Source organism: Psittacula echo (genome assembly GCF_963264785.1).
Source record: "Psittacula echo genome assembly, chromosome: 2".
Taxonomy (NCBI): Eukaryota; Metazoa; Chordata; class Aves; order Psittaciformes; family Psittacidae; genus Psittacula; species Psittacula echo.
In genome coordinates, this window is record NC_137737.1 from 100,462,825 (window position 1) to 100,481,760 (window position 18,936).

The 18,936-nt window shown below is 37.3% G+C and overlaps 1 protein-coding gene across 3 annotated transcripts in view; it reads left to right on the forward strand.

Annotated features, from left to right (window-relative positions):
- NETO1 (neuropilin and tolloid like 1) overlaps positions 1–18,936 on the forward strand; it is a gene marked incomplete at both ends in the record, with an annotated part of 68,255 nt that overhangs the window by 18,683 nt on the left and 30,636 nt on the right. For 2 of the 3 annotated variants that reach the window (XM_080610227.1, XM_080610228.1), the window contains one exon: positions 18,818–18,859. In XM_080610227.1, coding sequence (XP_080466353.1) covers positions 18,818–18,859 — 42 coding nt within the window. Of the gene's footprint in view, positions 1–18,817; positions 18,868–18,936 lie in introns of all 3 variants that reach the window. The other variant, XM_080610226.1, reaches the window with a different exon arrangement.

Below are 18,936 nucleotides of genomic sequence, written 5' to 3' on the forward strand. Positions count from 1 at the left end.
CTGATTTCTTACCTAAAATTATTCATAGCCAGCTTATGTCTTTGATTATGCCCATGTTAGTTGTTAGCTTTGAAACCTTTTTTCTCACCAAGACTATATGCCACTGTGTGATCAGGTGAGGGATGGCAGTCATCTTTTTCAAGATGTTAGTTTTCTTGTCTACATAAGCCAAATATTTGTATAGCTTTTTTCTAACTTAGGCTTTTTTTTCAGTACCACCTCTTGTCCCTCCAAGAATCTCTTTTCTGTAGCTGTTCCACAAGTTGAACACAGACTTCTAGAGGAGGATACTCTAGGATACTGTACCGTAGGGCAGTTTCAAATAACTCTTTTCTACCTCCACAGGAAATATCCTTCTTGTTGTATGGGTGATCTCATTAATAAAGGTGATTATGGTGTTGTATTGCTAAATATTACTTACAGAGGAACCACATTTCTCTGACAAAAAGTCTGTCCTTCTGTTCCTGGAAGGAACCTTTAACAAGCTCAACATTTTTAGATTAAGCTGCATTTTTACAACAGCATTGCCACGATTCTCAATATAGTTTATATTATTACTTGTTATTGAACAGTTAAAACTAAATCTTAGAAGTAGGAGAGGATTTTCCTTAAATGCACCCTTTTCTGATGCTCTTTCCCCTACAAATACAGTTGGCTTTATGCAAATACTAAACTTAACCTTATGCCTAATACAGTTTATCCTTTGCTTTAAACTCTTGCAAAATGTGGAAATAACTAGTGTCTCTGTGAATTTGTTTTCCCTGTTAATTTTTGATTTTTCTGTAATATTTGTGAAGCACCTTGAAATGGCAGATCAGGGAAGATAGTATGGAAATGGTACTGAACAGCAAACTTGGATAGTCACCTTCCCCAAGTGCTTGGAAACAACCTGTTTACAATGAGAATTTTCACTACTAACATGCATATTCAGAGTAGCACTTCCAAAACCTGTTTTTAAGCATCTTAATCGGTAGTGCTCATTCAAACATTTTAACACCTATTTCTTCGGGGGAAAAGATGAGAAACTTCATGCCTCGTGTATAATAAGTAAAGAGTTTTTGAACACTCTTCAAAGTTGTTCCAGATCATCTGAATTCCTTATTTGGCATATTTTCTAATAGCTGTTACAGGGATGCACTTCTGGCTGATTGTGTGGGGCCTCATCCTGGCAACACTGTTGTCTGTAAGTTTTTCTTAATGACTTTGGAGATGTGGATGTCTGCAGAGATTTTGCTGACACTGAAGCAATTCTTTTTCTTCACTTACATTAAGCCATTGAATTTTCATCTTTATGTATTGTATCTATAGGTTTCTGACGTGCTACAAGTATAGCCAATAACTCTTGACAATCACCTCAGTGCTTTCTGGCTCTTCTGTTAGGCAGAGAAACTATTTTTTGTTCCAGCCACAGAGTTGCAAGTGGTCCGATTCTGTAGCTGTCCATATAGAAAATTGTACTTTTGTGTTAGGTACACATCCATGTTCACATCATTTATTTTCAGTCACCCCTATTTTTTTATTTTGATATTTGGATAGATTCAAATAACTGTGATTGCTGATTTTTTTTGTTGTTGTTGTCTGTTTATTTAATGAAATATTTCTCAATTCTAACAACAATAATAAGGATCCTTACTGGCATATTTAGCTTTCCTTAAAAGCTTTTTTACTCTTTGAATAGTGCTTCTAGCTAATTCTCCTTAAAGAAATGCACACAATCACTTGTTAGAAAGCTCCCAGTCCTTTGTAACTAATAGAAAGAGTTCTTGCCCAGTAATTAGTAGCTCCGATTGTGCACACTGTAGTCCTTGGAAAAGTCAGTCATATTTCTGTTTCTAGAGCTGAATAGTTTTACATTTTGCAATAGTTAGTAAATTAAAACATGTCCTCTCTTAGCCTTTGTTGTACATACACAACTGTTTAGCATTGGTTCATTTTTGAGGGTAATATTAATATTTTTTGTAGATGTCAATCCAGAGAGTTTCTTTTGCTTACCAGTACTGTAGTGAATGTTATTGAATATTGTTCTGTATATTTGCGTTCTAGTAGCTGCATGTTAATATGTCTTTTCTGCTATTGGTGGCTATGACCTATGCTGATTTGTTTACTGTCTGTTGAGAAATGCAGACTATGTAATTTTTTCATCAGATACCACATTTGAGCTTCTTTGCTGCTCAGGTCCAAAAGTGAGATTCTACTTTGATAGAAATTTTGTCCTAACTATTTTATAAATAAACTTTAAGCTGGCTCATTAGAGTATCTGCACCTTTGAACAGTTTTCCTTTGGGACAGCCAAAGTTTGTGAATCATTTCTGTTCAATTTATGTTCAACGCCTAGATATTTTCAAGTTATGCTTTTTTTGTTTGTTTGTTTTTTGTGGGGTTTTTGGTTGGTTGGTTGGTTGGGTTTTTTTGGGGGGTTTTTTGTAGCAAGTCCAAATGTTAGGTATTTTTATTTTTTTCTCTGCAAAACCTGTTCATTTCCCCAAGGCCTTCAGGCCAAATAGGAATAACAGCTACTTTAATTTAACACTGTAATCCATCAAAAATCTCTGAAATTACTTTCTGATATGCCCAAGGATAATTCCAAAGAACACTTGCTTAAGCTTACTATACTCAAATGCTGCACTGACAAGCCACTAAATCTAGTCCCAATTTAGCAAAGAACTTCAGGAAACCTACATTTAAGCATGTTTCTAAATCAAGGCAATCTCTTGGCATGGGTACTTACTTAAAGGTAAGTACATTTAAGTACTGTCTTCTACATTTTTATCTATTGAACTAAGTCAAAATGAAATATTTGTTTATTTTGTACGGCTGAGCAACTATTTCTTAAACTCTTCTAATGAGTTAAAAACTAGTTTTCTACCTTTACACAAGTTATGTAGTAGATACATATATATCAATTCAATGTGTGTGGTTTTGATCAATATCACACTAATATAGGCTTAAGCAGGCTCACTAACCCCCAATTTTCACTTCTTTTCAAATTCTGTCACATAGCACATAACAAGCTGTGTTTTGGCTGGTTAGAACATCATGATTAGTAACTTGTCTGTCTTCCTGCTATTTTTCTTAAACCATGCTTAGAACAGAATTTATTCAGATAAATTTTTTTCATCCAACTCAGTATTTCAATCAGGTACACAAATTGTAAAATGAAGTGATACTAGTTCTGCAAACTTCTTCATTGAGTACTGGTTCCACTCCTTAGATTTTAAATTTCAAAATAAAGTTTTCAGTAGATTTTTTACTACATTCCCACTACTTAAACTTGTGATAGTGCATAATTGCCAAATCAGCTTTTTAAAATGAAAGTGGCTCAGTACTTAAGAACAACTTTTTTGGATGGGACAATTATATTTTGATAGGAAAAGAGGGCTGTGGTTGGTTGCTTTTTTTTTTTTTTTTTTGTTATGTGTTCTTTTCTCTAAAACTGGAAGCTAAACCCCCACATAAAAATTTCCACAAACAAGAGATACCTATGGAAAGCCAAGATGATCTTTAGTATCTTGCTTTTTCTGAGAAAATCTCATCTCTTCACTTGCTGATTTAGGAACTTAGTAGATGTCAGGGCTGAGGAGTAGTTGCCTTTATTGCACAACTTTCCAATAATGAGGAAACTCAAATCTCTTGAGCCTGAGCTAGTTCAGCTGGAGGTCTTTCCAAGAATGGTGTCTGTCTTCCATGCTGCATGTTGTTGACAGCTATGACTATTTATCAGTAGTTTATTTACTGTTTACTCACTCATTTATTCAACAATCTGCATACATTTAAAGCACCTATATTCTCTGTTCATTTACTTTCTTAATTCGTTTAGAACCAAGCATGAAGACATTTAGGTAGTGAAGCATCTGTTGAAATAAGCAATTATTTAAGCAAAAGAACTGCATTTAGGAAGATTCAAATTTCAGTTTATTTTCGTTGTGAACCTGTCACTTTGTTATCTTTCAATTATTTTTTTCATAGTTGTATTGTCTGCCATTTCTTTTCCCTTTAACTAAAAAGGCAAAAGAAAAGCCAAACAAAAAACTTGATTGTTGCTAGATATGACATGCTAATGAGATTTCTTTTTTGTTATATGTAAACATTTTAAACTACTTTCAAAACTTGCATTCATAATTATTGAATGAAAACTACCAGATTCCTTAACCCTTCCTGTCTTCCTAGTTTTCACTGCAGTGCAGTGTTCACATACCTAATATAATCTGGTGCATAAAAGCATTATCTACAATGTCATACAATACAAAAAAAAAATAACCCTCACCTGAAAAGAACAAAATCTTCTCTGTTTTAAGACTGAGACTTCTATTAATACCCATGTACTTGGATTCATAGTCAGGCAGGTTGGGTCTAGGCTTGTATTCTGGTCTGCCATGATACATCCAATCTGATTTGATAGCCCTTTGCAATCATGTGGACATACAGTCTAATTGAAAACCCTTCATTAAAAAGATGTTAGTTATTCATAATCAAATCAGGTCTGTCGTGGTTTAAGCCAGTCAGCAAGTCAGCCACGCAGTTTCTACTCCCCTCCCCCCCCCCCCCCCCCCCCCCGAAGGGTTGGGGAGGAGAATCGAAAGAATGTAACTCCCATGGGTTGAGATAAAAACAGCCCAGTAACTAAGGCATAACACAAATCACTACTGCTACCACCAATAATAATAATGATAAGAGAAGTAACAAGGGAAGAGAATACGATACCACCCGCCGAAAACGAGCCCGACAGAGCAGAGAGCATGCCCTTCTGCATAACTCCCAGTTACATCCCTGGACATGACGTGCTGTGGTATGGAATACCTCTTTGGCTAGTTTGGGTCAGGTGTCCTGTCCCTGCTTCCTCCCGGCTTCCTCTCCTCCCTGGCAGAGCATGAGACTCACAAAGTCCTTGGTCAGAGTAAACATTCTGACCAGCAACTGAAAACATCGGTTTTATCAGTATTATTCCCAGGCCAAAAGTCAAAATCACAGCGCTGCACCAGCTACTAAGAAGGAGAAAAAGTGACTGCTGCTGCTGAACCCAGGACAAGGCCACATTCCTGTGAGCAAAATTATTTCTGCCCTTGGCAATTTTCAAGACAGATATTTTGTTTCTTGTTAAAAATCAACGATATAATAAATACCACAAATATTTAAGTATACAAATATCTTTCTTTTGAAATCGAGAGAACCAGTGCCCTCAAATTATCCAGTTCTGAAGACTCTTCTCTACTATGCCAAATGCACATTGTTTACTTGATCATAGCATAATCTGCAATTGCCTAGGTGAATGACTGTCTGACATTAGTGTTACCTTAAATAGATTTCTAGTGGAGAATTTAACTTCAGTGAGACAAAATGTTTTGGTCTGTGGTGCACAATCTAAAATGGACTATAGATTTTTTCTGTGTGTGTGAAGTTTAGGGTGATGTAATTTACCAAGCAATTAAATGCCATCAAAGAGAATGAATTAATTGCAAAATAATTAAGCAAGTGCTTTTGATCAACGTTTAAAAAATATTTCTTCAGAGATCATTCCACACTAGACATGCAGAAAGTTTATTTGGATACTTTGATGTCAAAAGACTATATCTAATACCCAGCAGTTTGTGTTAAGAAAGATTGCTTGCGTCATTAGTAAGATGATGGGAACAGAATTTCCAAATATTTTCTGAGAATTCAGTTTTAAATAAATTGATGTCTGTAGCACATCCATTATTAAAAATTTGTGCTAGCATAACAGAAGCAGGCAGCATGAAATGTGTTATTCTAGTCACATATCAGTCCCCTAGATGACACTGAGAAGGCAAAAGATGTTGTGTAACAGGACTTACAAACAACATTTGCCAGATGTTATCTGATAGTTGAAGCTCAAGAGACAATGTTATCAAATCTGCTGCCTGCAGTATGTGGGTTAATAAAAGATTGTATGATACCACTTCTTGTTTTCTCCTGATTTTTTTCCTTTCTTTTTATTCTTGTATCTTATTTCTCAACTCTGTGTGAAAATTCATATTAAAAGATAATGCAGAGAAACAGGTTTAAAAATATTGTTTTCTTTAATGCTGATTTCATTATGTGGATTAGGCAGGTGGTTACTAACTGCTGCCAACTATGAAGTCCGTACTGAAATTATATAAAATAAGTGTATAGGTTGTGGGTTTTTTAATAAAATATGTGCTGTCTTAGTAGTTTAAAAATCAGATTTGGGTAATTTGAATCTCTGTATTTGCATGTGCTCTCCCCCGAGGAATCATTTGTAGTATTAATATAGTTGTTTGTATTCCAGAGCATTTTGTATACACATATAGATAATGATTTTATAGCACTTTTAAATTAAAGGGTCTATTTATTTATTAATTTATTTATTTTATTGCTAGAGTTTTAAATGACTCTTTCAAATAAAGCTAAGAAAAATCCTGCTGTTTGGCAGTCAAAAACTTGATCTGGTCAAATGAAATTTAATTATTGCTTTCTTGTTGAATAAGCAGCTGACCCATACTTAACAATCCTGTGTGCTGTGACTGACCGGCATGTTTGTCCTGCTGTCGCTGAAAGTGAAAACTGCCTGATAACTCATTTCTTCTGAATATTGCCACATCAGAAGAAGAACTGGCCAATCTCTAATCAGTACGCACTCTGCTGTTCTTTTCCCAGTCTCTTCAGCCACTTAATGGCAATATTGGGTATTGTATGAAGTAGACATAAGGACTTAGGAACACTGCTTTTTCAAAGTGTGATTCAATGAATCACAATGTCTTTTTCATGGTGATTGTGATGCAGAAGACCAATCTTCATTCTCTATATGAGGCTGAGCCAGTCAATCAATGTAGCACTCAATAAACCAATTGCTAAATTCAGCTTAGATTGTGGGCCTAAATCTGCTTCTGTTAGAATCAATATTAAAATTTTAAGTAAATCCAGTAGAAATCAGATTGTTGATTCAGACTGGTAGCTTTTGAATAGAGAGGGAAAACTGAAAATGTGTTTAATTCCATGGAAACTACAATCTTTTAACATAAATTTACAAATTAGGATAATATAATTAGAAAAATCACTAATCTATACTGGATACAATCACTGTTTAGAGATAGCTGGCTCACTAGTTTCTGGGTTGAGGAAAAATCAGCAGTAACTGAGATTTTATAGACACAAATCTAACTATTCAAACTCTAGATTACAGATTTCTAATTATCCCAGACCCATTTGTTTGCTTATGTTCGTGACAAACCAGTTTGAGAATTGTTTAGTAAACACAGAGCATGTGGCATAAATGATACTCAAAGAGCACTGAAGATCTGCTAGAAGGATCTTGTTTAAAGAAAAAGTCTAAAAGGTTGAAGGCAATACCCTTTGATTTAGAATTTATCATCTTGATTGTTTTTTTCACGTTGGCATATGACAAAACATCTTACTGTTACTGATGAATCTCTAGTCACTAAGTGGAAACCATTTTGGGCTAGGGTTGGTAGGAATTGTGTTTGTTTTAGTTAAATGCATAGTAAAGCATACAGTAGGGCTTTTCTCATCAAAATAGTTAAAGTCCCAGTTGACCTGGTGTCTTTTTTCTAACAGATTATGTCTATGTTAGGTCACTATCAGCAAGAAAGTGCAAGATTATCTCCAAGAAAACTCCACAGTATTGTGCCCTGAAAGCACAATTTCTAGGCATAAAATCTAAAAGTAGCAGAGCAAAAAGGAATGCTCTGATGTCACTGACAGCTATTCTACTATGGATGCTAAAAAGGGCAGAAGAGAAGACTTATTTTTCCTGCAGTAGTTTCTAGGACATGGTGTTGATGTGCCTTCCTCAGCAATTCATTGACTATGTATCTTTTAGAATTCCTCTTTTTGATCACTGAAAATATTTGTGGTGGGCACATAAAATTACAATTAGTGTTGACAGTTTTGCTTAATGAATGGATTACACTCTTCGTTTGATATGTTCTAGTTTTGGTTTGTTGGGTTTTTTTGTTTGGGTTGTTTGTTTTTTTTTTTTTTTCATTCTTCCTTTAGAAAGAGAGCATTCAGGCTCCAGTGGGGATGAAAACCTAGAATTCTCCCCTTGATCCTAAACACTGTCAGATTTATACTCTGGATATTGAATATATTTTAAAAACATCCTGTGATGCTGGCTTTTGGAATCATACAAAAACTTTTATAGGAGAGCACTACAACATAATTTAGCCAATAACTTTCAAAAATCTAGCAGTTGTGCAGTAAACTAATGAATAGCTTTTTGTCAATGGGTCTTTCCCTTGATTCCATTTTAAGATCATATTTTCTGGAGTATTGTGTCTGGTTCATTTCTTTTTGGCATCTTACATGGTCAGATGATTAAGCAATCTGTTGTTTTTTCAAACACAACTCAGCTCTGTTCCAGTACTCTCTGACACAGTTATTCATTTTAGCGAAAGCCCACCTCATGCTTTGCTAGGCTGTAACAGAAAAATACTGGAGACAGTGCACTCTTGGTGGACAGTAAACTATTCACACATGAAAACTAGAGGAGGTATTTGTGTTTCTCATGTGAGATGCAGTTTTCTTCAAAAAGACTCCTATAGCATGCGTGCCTTACCTGGTGTGGCCAGCTACAGCAGAAGAATGTTAGTAGGTGTAAACACTGTACTGGTATTTCTGTTTGTAGTGGAAATGTGTCTTAATGTGTGGTCAACTACAGGTTATTCAGTACTATTTGAAGTAGCACAAGTAATATATTCTGTTGACTATAATTGCTGAAAAAGACACTTCTTCAAAAGAATTGGGATTGCAATGAATGCATTAATTCTATTGAATGTTCTGAGGTAAAAGTAGGAGAAAACATTTTTGCTATATTAGAATAACAAAGGTTACTTTGTATCACCAAGTGTCCAGGGTTCAGCTGTAACAGTTATTTTCCTTCCTAGTAGCAGTGCTGTGTTTCCGCTGTAGTCTGAGAACGATGTTGATAACACACCAATGTTTTTAGTTGTTGCTAAGTAATGTTTACCCTGATCAAGGACTTTTTAGCCTCTCATGCTCTGCAGTGAGGAGGTACACAAGAAGCGGTGGGGGAACACAGACAGGACACGTGGCCGAAATTAGCCACAGGGGTATTCCATACCACAGCACATCATGCCCAGTATACAAACTGGGGGGAGTTACCCGGAAGGCCTAGATCGCTGCTCAGTTGACGAGCAATTGCATTTTGCATCACTTGTGTTTACTAGGTTTTTTCTTTTTCCTTTTTAGCTTTATATTCTCTTCTCTTGTTATTTCCCTTATCATTCTTATTATTGGTGGCAGTAGTAGTTTTGTATTATACCTTAGTTACTGGACTGTTCTAATTGCAAGCCTTGGGATTTACATTCTTTCAGTTCTACTCCCTATACTGTCTGGAGGGGAGTGGGGGGGAAAAGAGGGAGTGAGCTAACAGCTGCTTGGTTCTGAGTTACTGGCTGGGCTTAAACCACAACACAAAGTTATTCCCACAAGTTCCCTCTGTCCTGAGAAACCCACTCCATGGACTGATGGCCTCTCTGAAAAGAATATACAGATTTAGCACTCAATGACAGCAAGCAATAACCATGTATAAATTGATTAAATCTGAAGAAGTAATTCCTAACAACCAGTTGTGGCTAAGCCCTCTGGATCATTTTTCCCTATTCTTCTGCCATGAACTTAAAGTATTTTTTCTTGGCTGGTCTAGTAGTAATTTATAACAAACCAATGAGTCAAATCCCAAGCCTTACTAGTATTATGCTAAAATCGCATGACTAGGCTATGCTTTTTTTTTAACATCATTCAGGAAAAGCTCCGTAGCACTTTTATGTTGCACATCAGTCTTCCTCATCAAGTTCAGAGACCATTAGTCAATCACAGAGAGCCACTGGGATATTATCTTGGAGAGATGCATTGACTGATAGTCAGTCCTGGTGTTGTCAGCTGCACTGTTGCAGCAGAGCTGCATTGCTCAGAGGAAGTGAGCTCCTAAGCTCATTCAGTCTTGTTTCACACAGTCTCAGGCATCTAGTAGATAAAGGTATATGCAGCCCCTGAAATATTTGTCATAATATCATTTTTCCCTGTGTTTCCCCACACAGGGTACTGCATAAGAGTAATATGATGCCTAATTGGAGCACTCAGCCACTATAAATATATAACATAATAGAAATGATCCACCAAATAATCCCACACATATATCATCAAGCTTGAGTATGACACTGTTGCCGGTCCATTCTTACTCTCCTTTCCCGCTAAATACAGTTCCAAGAACTGCAACAATTTCAGTTTCACATGAAAGAACTGAAAGATGGTAAGGTCAAAAGCATATGTGAATATGACTTTTGCTATTTCACCTTGAAGTTCTACCTGCTATTAGATGAGCAAGAAGTCATAAGAAGACAAATAAGCCAGAAAGTTTTGTACTCTGGAGAATTTTGAGAAATGTTGTTTTTGAGGAAGTAGCTCCATAAGGAGATTTTGTCTTGCCTTTGCTGATCTGACTCACAATAAAGTACATTAAAGCTACTGTTTGTCTTAGGAAGAACTTTTATAAATGAATTCTGCAGCATTGCAATCATATGCAATGCTGCATATGATTATATGAACTATAATCATATTTAGAAAAATACAGCCAACCTGCTCTAGTTATTTTAAACAGATTCCCTATATTGAAATAGCACAAACTGCTGCCCAGTAGTTTGATTTCCAAATTATTTTGTTTTGTTTTAGTTTTTCTTTTGTCACATTTACTAATCTCAGTTAAACTCACAAAGTATCTTTATAGTGTAATTAATATACTAGATTGGTTTACAAACGTCACAGCTATAGTGACCTCATTAATATGAGATATACTGCAACTGTGTGGGGTAGCTAGATATTTGTATGCCAGAAGTTAATTCTTGTTTCTTTAACATATATTTGGAAATGAAAAGGCTGTAACACCAGAAAATGGAAATCCATGTTTTTGCATAACTTCTTGCTAAGACAAGTTGAACTGAGCAGACAAAAAGTGCCTGAGTGAACTCTACTGTAACAGACACGTGATTGAAGAGGTTGCACCTAGCTTTCTCTTTTCATGCACACAAAGGCAGGCTTTGACATATTAGCCTGCTTGCCTCTCTTATCTACTCTGTAAACTGCCTAGAATAGGGTCTTTCTCCAGTTTAAATTTTGTATGGGTGGGAACCATGTTATAAAGAAAGAGAACTCATAAGAGCATAGGTCTGAAACGGTGTTTGGATTATCTGATATGTGTACCAAAATCCCAGAAGTTTCAGAAAGACTACAGAGTTGAAAGCATTCATCAGGGCAAATTTCATTTTCAACTAACAAGACAATAATTTCTATATTTTTGTGCATCTATTTCACTCAGTATTATTTCTGCTAAGTACTTTTCCATTCCTCTGTCCAGCAGAAAAGCTAAGCCTCCTTTGTCCACCTCACAGAAGATGTTTACTTATAGAAACGTTTTTCTATTTTAAAATCATTTTAGTGATTCTTTGAGCAGATTTTTAAGCTTTTAAATTCTTTTGGTCACCATCTTCCAGTATTTTTGGTGTATCATCAAATACTAGGAAGCAACCACATAAAATACTGTAGAATAATCTTGCTGTTCTGTATTGAGTTTTGCAAGCTCTGCTTTTGCAGAGAACTGTATTTCACCCCTCAAGATGGCAAAACTGGTTTAGGCTCCCAGAAATCATTGTAAAAGAACCTGACTTCATAAATTTGAAAATAAATAACTGGTGGCTTGCTGAATAGCGCAATTCTTTTTACTTTTCCATGAGCATTTACATGTAAAATCAGGTCTTTAAAAAAACCATATGCATTTGTTAAAATCTCTTAAATATTGATAGGTAGAAGCTGAATGTCTATTTCTAGTCAGTCAAAGACAGGAAAATTAAAAGACATATCTACATCTGTCTCTTCAATGAGTAAAAATAGTCAGTTTCCATATTTATCATTAGGAAATGTTTTCTACATATTGTGACTATTTTGTGTATATAACTGTTAAAAAAAGGGATTTTTTTTTGTATTCACAAACAGCAAAAAGTCCTTTTATGTTTCAGACATCAACCCTTTGTAGTGCATAGTTTGATCAAATAATTCCTTCATTTCTCATTTATAGAAGAAAAGAAAGAAAAATACTGCAAAAGTTAATCACAGTCAGGTTTCATACCTGCACCAGGATTCTGTGGCGCACATTTCCTACATCTTGACTTCTGACCATACAGCAATTCCTTGTATTCTTTACTGTATCTACTGTACTTCAGTAATTGTGTGTATAATTGTGTGCAATTAAGTATATTCTAGCCAAGCTATGCTATGGAACATACCAGCTCAATATTCCTTTTTTAAAAAAGAAATATTGAAAATTCTGTTGACCTCAATAATTTGACTTCCAAGAGTGAGATATCTGTTATTTCTATCAGTGCATGCAACAGGTTTGATGTTGACACTATGAGAAAGTGTCCAAATGAACTTTGTATGAAAAGATAAAGAAACTGATGAATAAAATGTGAGAGGTTTACTCACAAATTTGTGCTTCTGTAAGAAAGAAAATACTGTAATTTTTTTGTGTTACTTAAAATTGCTTTTAAAAGCCTCGCAGAATCTGTCTTTGAAGACAAGTTGAACAGTTTTGATAATGGATTTTTTATTCAAATTTAATGTTTTTAAATAAAGACATTTGAAGGGGTTGCCTAGAGTTTTGGATTCACCATCCCTGGAAGTGTTCAAGGCCAAGTTGGACAGGGCCTTGAGCAACCTGGTCTAGTAGAAAGTGTCCCTACTCATGGAAGAGGGGCTGGAAGTAGATGATTTTAGGATCCTTTCCAACCCTAGCCATTCTATGATTCTATGATTTGTCTGACCTCTTCTAATATCTTAGATCTGTCTTTTGGCTAGTTTTTTTTCAATATTAGCCCATTCCAGTGTTTATTTATTATAGAATCACAGGATCACAAAATGGCTGGAGTTACAAGGCACCCCTGGAGGTCCGCCTGTAAACCCCTCTTTTCAAGCAGGGTCTTACAGAGCTCCTTGCCCAGGACCATGTCTAGACAGCTTTTGAATATCTCCAAGGATGGAGACTCCACAACCTTTCTGGGCAACCTGAAAAGACCTCAGAAACCCTCACAGTGGAAAAGTGTTTCCTGATGTTCAGACAGAACCTCCTGTGTTTCAGTGTGTGCTCATTGCGTCTTTTTCTGTCACTGGATACCACTGAAAAGAGCCTGACTCCATCTTCTTTGCACCCTCCATTCCAGTATTTACACACTTTGGTAGAATCACCTCTGGCCCTTCTCTTCTCCTGGCTGAACGGTCCCAGCTGTCTCAGCCGTTCATCATATGAGAAGTGCTTCAGTCCCTTAATCAGCTTTATGATCCTTTGCTGGGCTGTCTCCAGTAGGCCTGTATCACTTTTGTACTGGGAGCTCAGAACTGGACACAGCAGTACCAGTGCTGAATAGAGGGGAAGGATCACCTCCTTCAGCCTTTTGGCAGCACTCCTAATGCAGCCCAGGATACTGGTGGCCCAAGGCCACCACTATTGGCTCATGTTCAACTTGATGTCTATCAGGATTCCCAAGGCCTTTTTTGCTAAGCTGCTTTCCAGCTGGGTGGATCCAGCACGTAGTGGTATATGGGGTTGTTCTTTCCCAGGTGAAGGTATTTGCGCTTCTGCTTGTTGAACTTCATAAGGTTCCTCTCAGCCCATTACTCTAGCCTGTGAATGGCAGCATGACCCTGGACTCCTCCCAGTTTTGTTATCAGCAAACTTGCTGACAGTACACTCTGCCTCATCACCTAGATCATTAATGAAGATGTTAAACAGGGTTGGACCCAGTACTGACTCCTTGGGTACACTACTGATTGCTGGCCTCCAACTAGACTTTATGCTGCTGATCCCCACCACCATGTGCCTGGTTGTTCAACTAGTTTTCAGTTCACCCCACTGTCTGTCTGCTCATCCACTGCATTTTTTTTTTTTACTGATTAAGGAAATTACATATTAGAGCCATTTTCTTCTTTATTTACTTTAAAGTTTCTCATTCTGCTTGTTTGCCAGTAAATCTAAATAACCTGGCACTGATTTTACACCTTATAAAAAGTTTGAAATGTAATTCTGTGCTTGACAGAGGATTTATAGAAAAGATTACAGTAACTAAACATTGCAGGAATCTATTATTTGTGGAATCAGTTGCAATATATCACCAAAGGAGATTTCTGGATAACCTTTATTTTGTTGGCTTTGGTTGTTTTTTAAAAAAGACATCCAATGCTTCAGAAAGAGCCACAGATATTCTTTTGGATGCAAGATCTTCAATTTATATAACATTTACACCTTTTCACATTTCTTATGAAAATTCATGTGTTTCTTTTTGCATGTTTCCTCCATTAAGGAGATCCCATAAAAAAATTCCGTGTATTGCATTCCCCTCAGGGCCTATTGCTCCCATTTTTCTTTTTCATTACAGGTGATTAATCTTATTTTTAAGGGAAAAAAAGTCTGTCTTGGGAGGTTTTCCTAATGAGAGCATGATTTTCATAAAGACTATCTGTCTGTTGGAAGATATAGCCTCTCACTGTTTAGATATCATTAAAAGGGTTCTGACTCAGTGAGACTAATAATAACAACTTGATTGAATTATATACAGAAGAGCTGCTAAAGTATAATCTGTTTAATGGTAGACTATTAAAAAAAAAAAAGCCAAACAACAAACCAACAACAACAAGCGTTTGATGGTTAAATATGCTTAAACATGGTTTAATTTTCATCATCTCTAATAATACTTTATTTACAGGTTCTTATTTCATTATAAGAATTTTGGTATACTATAAATGTTTAATGAAGTATATCACCTCAGGTGTCATAGATTCTATTTCACTAACATTCTTCAGATGCTGAAAGGTTGCAAAAAGACTTTTTTTTTTCTAAATCTGAGCAAGATCTACCATAGATCTACCATTTCTAGAATTCTAACAGATTGCACACTTTAATGTTAATTGTTATCAATGTTACTGTATTGTTATCAAATAAGAACTTACTTTCAGAATTGTTTCATGGGTCAAATTTCATGGTCTAGATTACATTTCCGCCTAGATTCTTGCTGCTTGCACTCCTTTATATGAAAACTTCTTCATATGGGAGAAATCTTGTCAAGACCTTTTTCTTCTTTCCTCCTCTGGACTTTGCTAATGTTGGAGTGTTTTCAGTAAATCAGAGTGATCCTTGCAAATTTAGCCAAATGAAGAAATGTAATGGTTTGGATGGTAATTTGAATCAGTAGACAAAGTAGGCTTCCTTTTAGTATGTTGCTTTCAGCACTAGATACAGAATCATAGAATCATAGAATAGTTAGGGTTGGAAAGGACCTTAAGATCACCTAGTTCAAACCCCCCTGCCATGGGCAGGGACACCTCACACTACACCATGCCATCCAAGGCCTCATCCAGCCTGGCCTTGAACACTGCCAAGGATGGAGCATTCACAGCCTCCCGGGTCAACCCATTCCAGTGCCTCACCACCCTCTCAGTAAAGAATTTCTTCCTTAGATCCAATCTAAACTTCCCTTGGTTAAGTTTTAAGCCGTTACCCCTTGTCCTCTCACTACAGTCCCTGATGAAGAGTCCCTCCCCAGCATCCTTGTAGGCCCCCTTCAGATACTGGAAGGCTGCTATGAGGTCTCCACACTGCCTTCTCTTCTCCAGGCTCAACAGACCCAACTTTCTCAGCCTAACTTCATACAGGAGGTGCTCCAGTCCCCTGATCATCCCTGTGGCCCTCCTCTGGACTTGTTCCAACAGTTCCATGTCCTTTTTATGTTGAGGACACCAGAACTGCACACAATACTCCAAGTGAGGTCTCCCGAGAGCAGAGTAGAGGGGCAGGATCACCTCCTTCGACCTGCTGGTCACGCTCCTCTTGATGCAGCCCAGGATACAGTTGGCTTTCTGGGCTGTGAGCGCACACTGAAGCCGGCTCATGTTCATTTTCTCATCGACCAACACCCCCAAGTCCTTCTCTGCAGGGCTGCTCTGAATCCCTTCTCTGCCCAACCTGTAGCTGTGCCTGGGATTGCTCTGACCCAGGTGTAGGACCTCGCACTTGGCATGGTTAAACTTCATCAGATTGGCATCAGCCCACCTCACAAGTGTGTTGAGGTCCCTCTGGATGGCATCCCTTCCCTCCGGCGTATCAACCGAACCACACAACTTGGTGCCATCGGCAAACTTGATGAGGGCGCACTTAATCCCACTGTCCATGTCACCAACAAAGATGTTGAACAAGACCGGTCCCAACACTGATCCCTGAGGGACACCACTCGTTACCGGTCTCCAGCTGGACATCGAGCCATTGACCACAACTCTTTGCGTGCGGCCATCCAGCCAGTTCTTTATCCACCGAGTGGTCCACCCATCGAATTGATGTCTGTCCAATTTAGAGACAAGGATGTCATGCGGGACAGTGTCAAATGCTTTGCACAAGTCCAGGTAGGTGACATCAACTGCTCTGCCCCTGTCCATCAGTTCTGTAGCCCCATCATAGAAGGCCACCAAATTGGTCAGGCAGGATTTCCCCTTAGTGGAGCCATGCTGGCTGTCGCCAAGCACCTCCTTGTTTTTCATGTGCCTTAGCATGCCTTCCAGGAGAATCTGCTCCAAGAGTTTGCCAGGCACAGAGGTGAGACTGACTGGTGTTTAATTCCCTGGGTCATCCATTTTTCCCTTCTTAAAAATGGGGATTACCTTTCCCTTTTTCCAGTCATCGGGAACTTCACCTGACTGCCATGATTTTTCAAATATGATGGCCAGTGGCTTAGCAACTTCATCCACCAGCTCCTTCAGGACCCGTAGATGGATTTCGTCAGGTCCCATGGGCTTGTGTACGTTTAGCTTTTTAAGACGGTCTCGAACCAGATCCTCTCTTACAGTGGGCCTAGGGTCTTCATTCTCACAGTCCCTGCGTTCCCCTTCCAGGACTTGGGTGGTGTGGTCAGAGCCTTTGCCGGTGAAGACTGAGGCAAAGAAGTCCTTAAGAACCTCAGCCTTCTCCAAATCCCGGGTAGCCAGTTCTCCCGATAGCTTCAGGAGAGGTCCTGCTTTGTCCTTAGACTGTCTTTTATTCGCTATGTACCTATAGAATCCCTTCCTGCTATCCTTCACATCCCTAGCCAAGTTCAATTCTAACAACAGCTGAGGACATTAACTCAAATATCTCAGTACATGTAGTGTTGTTGGTTAGCATATCTATCTACTGATCCATAAAACTGCTTAACAATTAATACTAATTACCTACTCAGTCATATTTGCAGTCCCTTAAGTTCATGAGTATTTACTCATGATTTATATTGTGCAACTGAAAAGGTAACTGGGAAAAACAAAAGCAGCCTGGTTGTAGAACAGCAGTTTAAAAAAGTGATCTTGCAACTCCAGTTTTTGAAGTCAAGACATTCTGATTGTTCAGGTTAAAATGACTGGTCTTGCTAATAGAGCACTAGACTTTTTTCAGGATGTTATTTGGTTATGATTCTTGCTGTCCTGGCTTGACTAAGTCTAGAGGAATAGCAGTTTTAGTGGTGGGTTGGTTGGGTTTTTTTTTTTCACTTTATGTATTTCCTGCTTCCAGACTTTCTCTTCATTGTTTTATTTATAGCTTTTTTTACATTGACCCAATTCTGAAACAGTAAGATCAGTTCCATGAATAGCCTCATGGCCCAAACTGTAGCCTGGCTTTCCTCATGTGCAATTCTTTTGAGGCCTGGGCACTATGTATGTGGCTCAGGAGAAGCTTAATGCAGAATGTTTGTATGAAAGTGTTTATCACTGATTTCATATGGCCAGATCCTATCAACTTTCCAGAAAAAAAAGAAGAATAAAGGCCAGTGGATTTTCTTGGTTGGTTGTTTGATTGGCTATTTGGTTTGTTTTGGGTTTGTTTTTTTTTATTATTATTATTATTTTATTTTTTGGTTTGTTAGTTTATTTTCCCGTGCACAGAATATTAATTTTAGGTACAAAAGAAGTGTAAATGGTTAAAATCTCCCAGACAAGACTAGTGTACTCTGAAGAAGTCATTTTCTCTTGAAATACTTCAGCTTCTTTTACATTTCTGGGTTTGGATAGTATCTTCAAACTGGGACAAATTTTGTGAAATGATTTTTCAATGGGTAATTGTCTATTGAAGCATAGGTCTAAGATAAAACTCATTTCATCTATGTGTTATAACTGGCTATAAAAGCATGATACCAAGAGTCTTAGTAAATATGATCATATTTATCTGATTGAAAATATCACATGTATTAGACTTACTACCTTGTTAGCATATGAATTCCATGGCAAACCCTTGTGGTATCTATTCCAGGAAGACCAAATGGATGCTTCTGACAGAGAGTTTCCTTTTTGACAGTAGGGATGGCAGAGTATTCATAAACACAGAATGGAGTTTAGATTTCCCTAGCTAAGCTGGGGAAATACTACATAAATATAAAATAGGCAAAAGGATTCTGAATAGATCGGTAAATATATCCTCTTTCATTAGGCTGATGTATTAAAGTATTGTGATGTTCTTGCTTTCTACTGTGGGCAGAAATATATTGGAACTCTTCAAAGACAGAGAGAGAGAGGCAAACCTAGCATTTCATAACAGAAAAAAAACCTACAACAATCTTGGTCTGAGAGTATCATTAATTTCTGCATTAGTAATTAATGTGTTGCCATAGTTTTGAAACATTTCTTATTTCTAAGAAATATAAGCATAATTATATTATGAAGTGCATTGTCAAATTTTACCACATGGACATTATAGCCAAGATATTGAACAAAATTAATTTTCTCTTTCTCAATTTTTAAGATCCCGATTTTAAGGACCTTGGTGTTTTGAAACCATTGCCAGGTTGGTATGTTGTTTTGTGTTCTTTTTTTAACTTGGAAGACTTTGCACTCTTCTGTAGAAAATATTTTTGTTTGCTG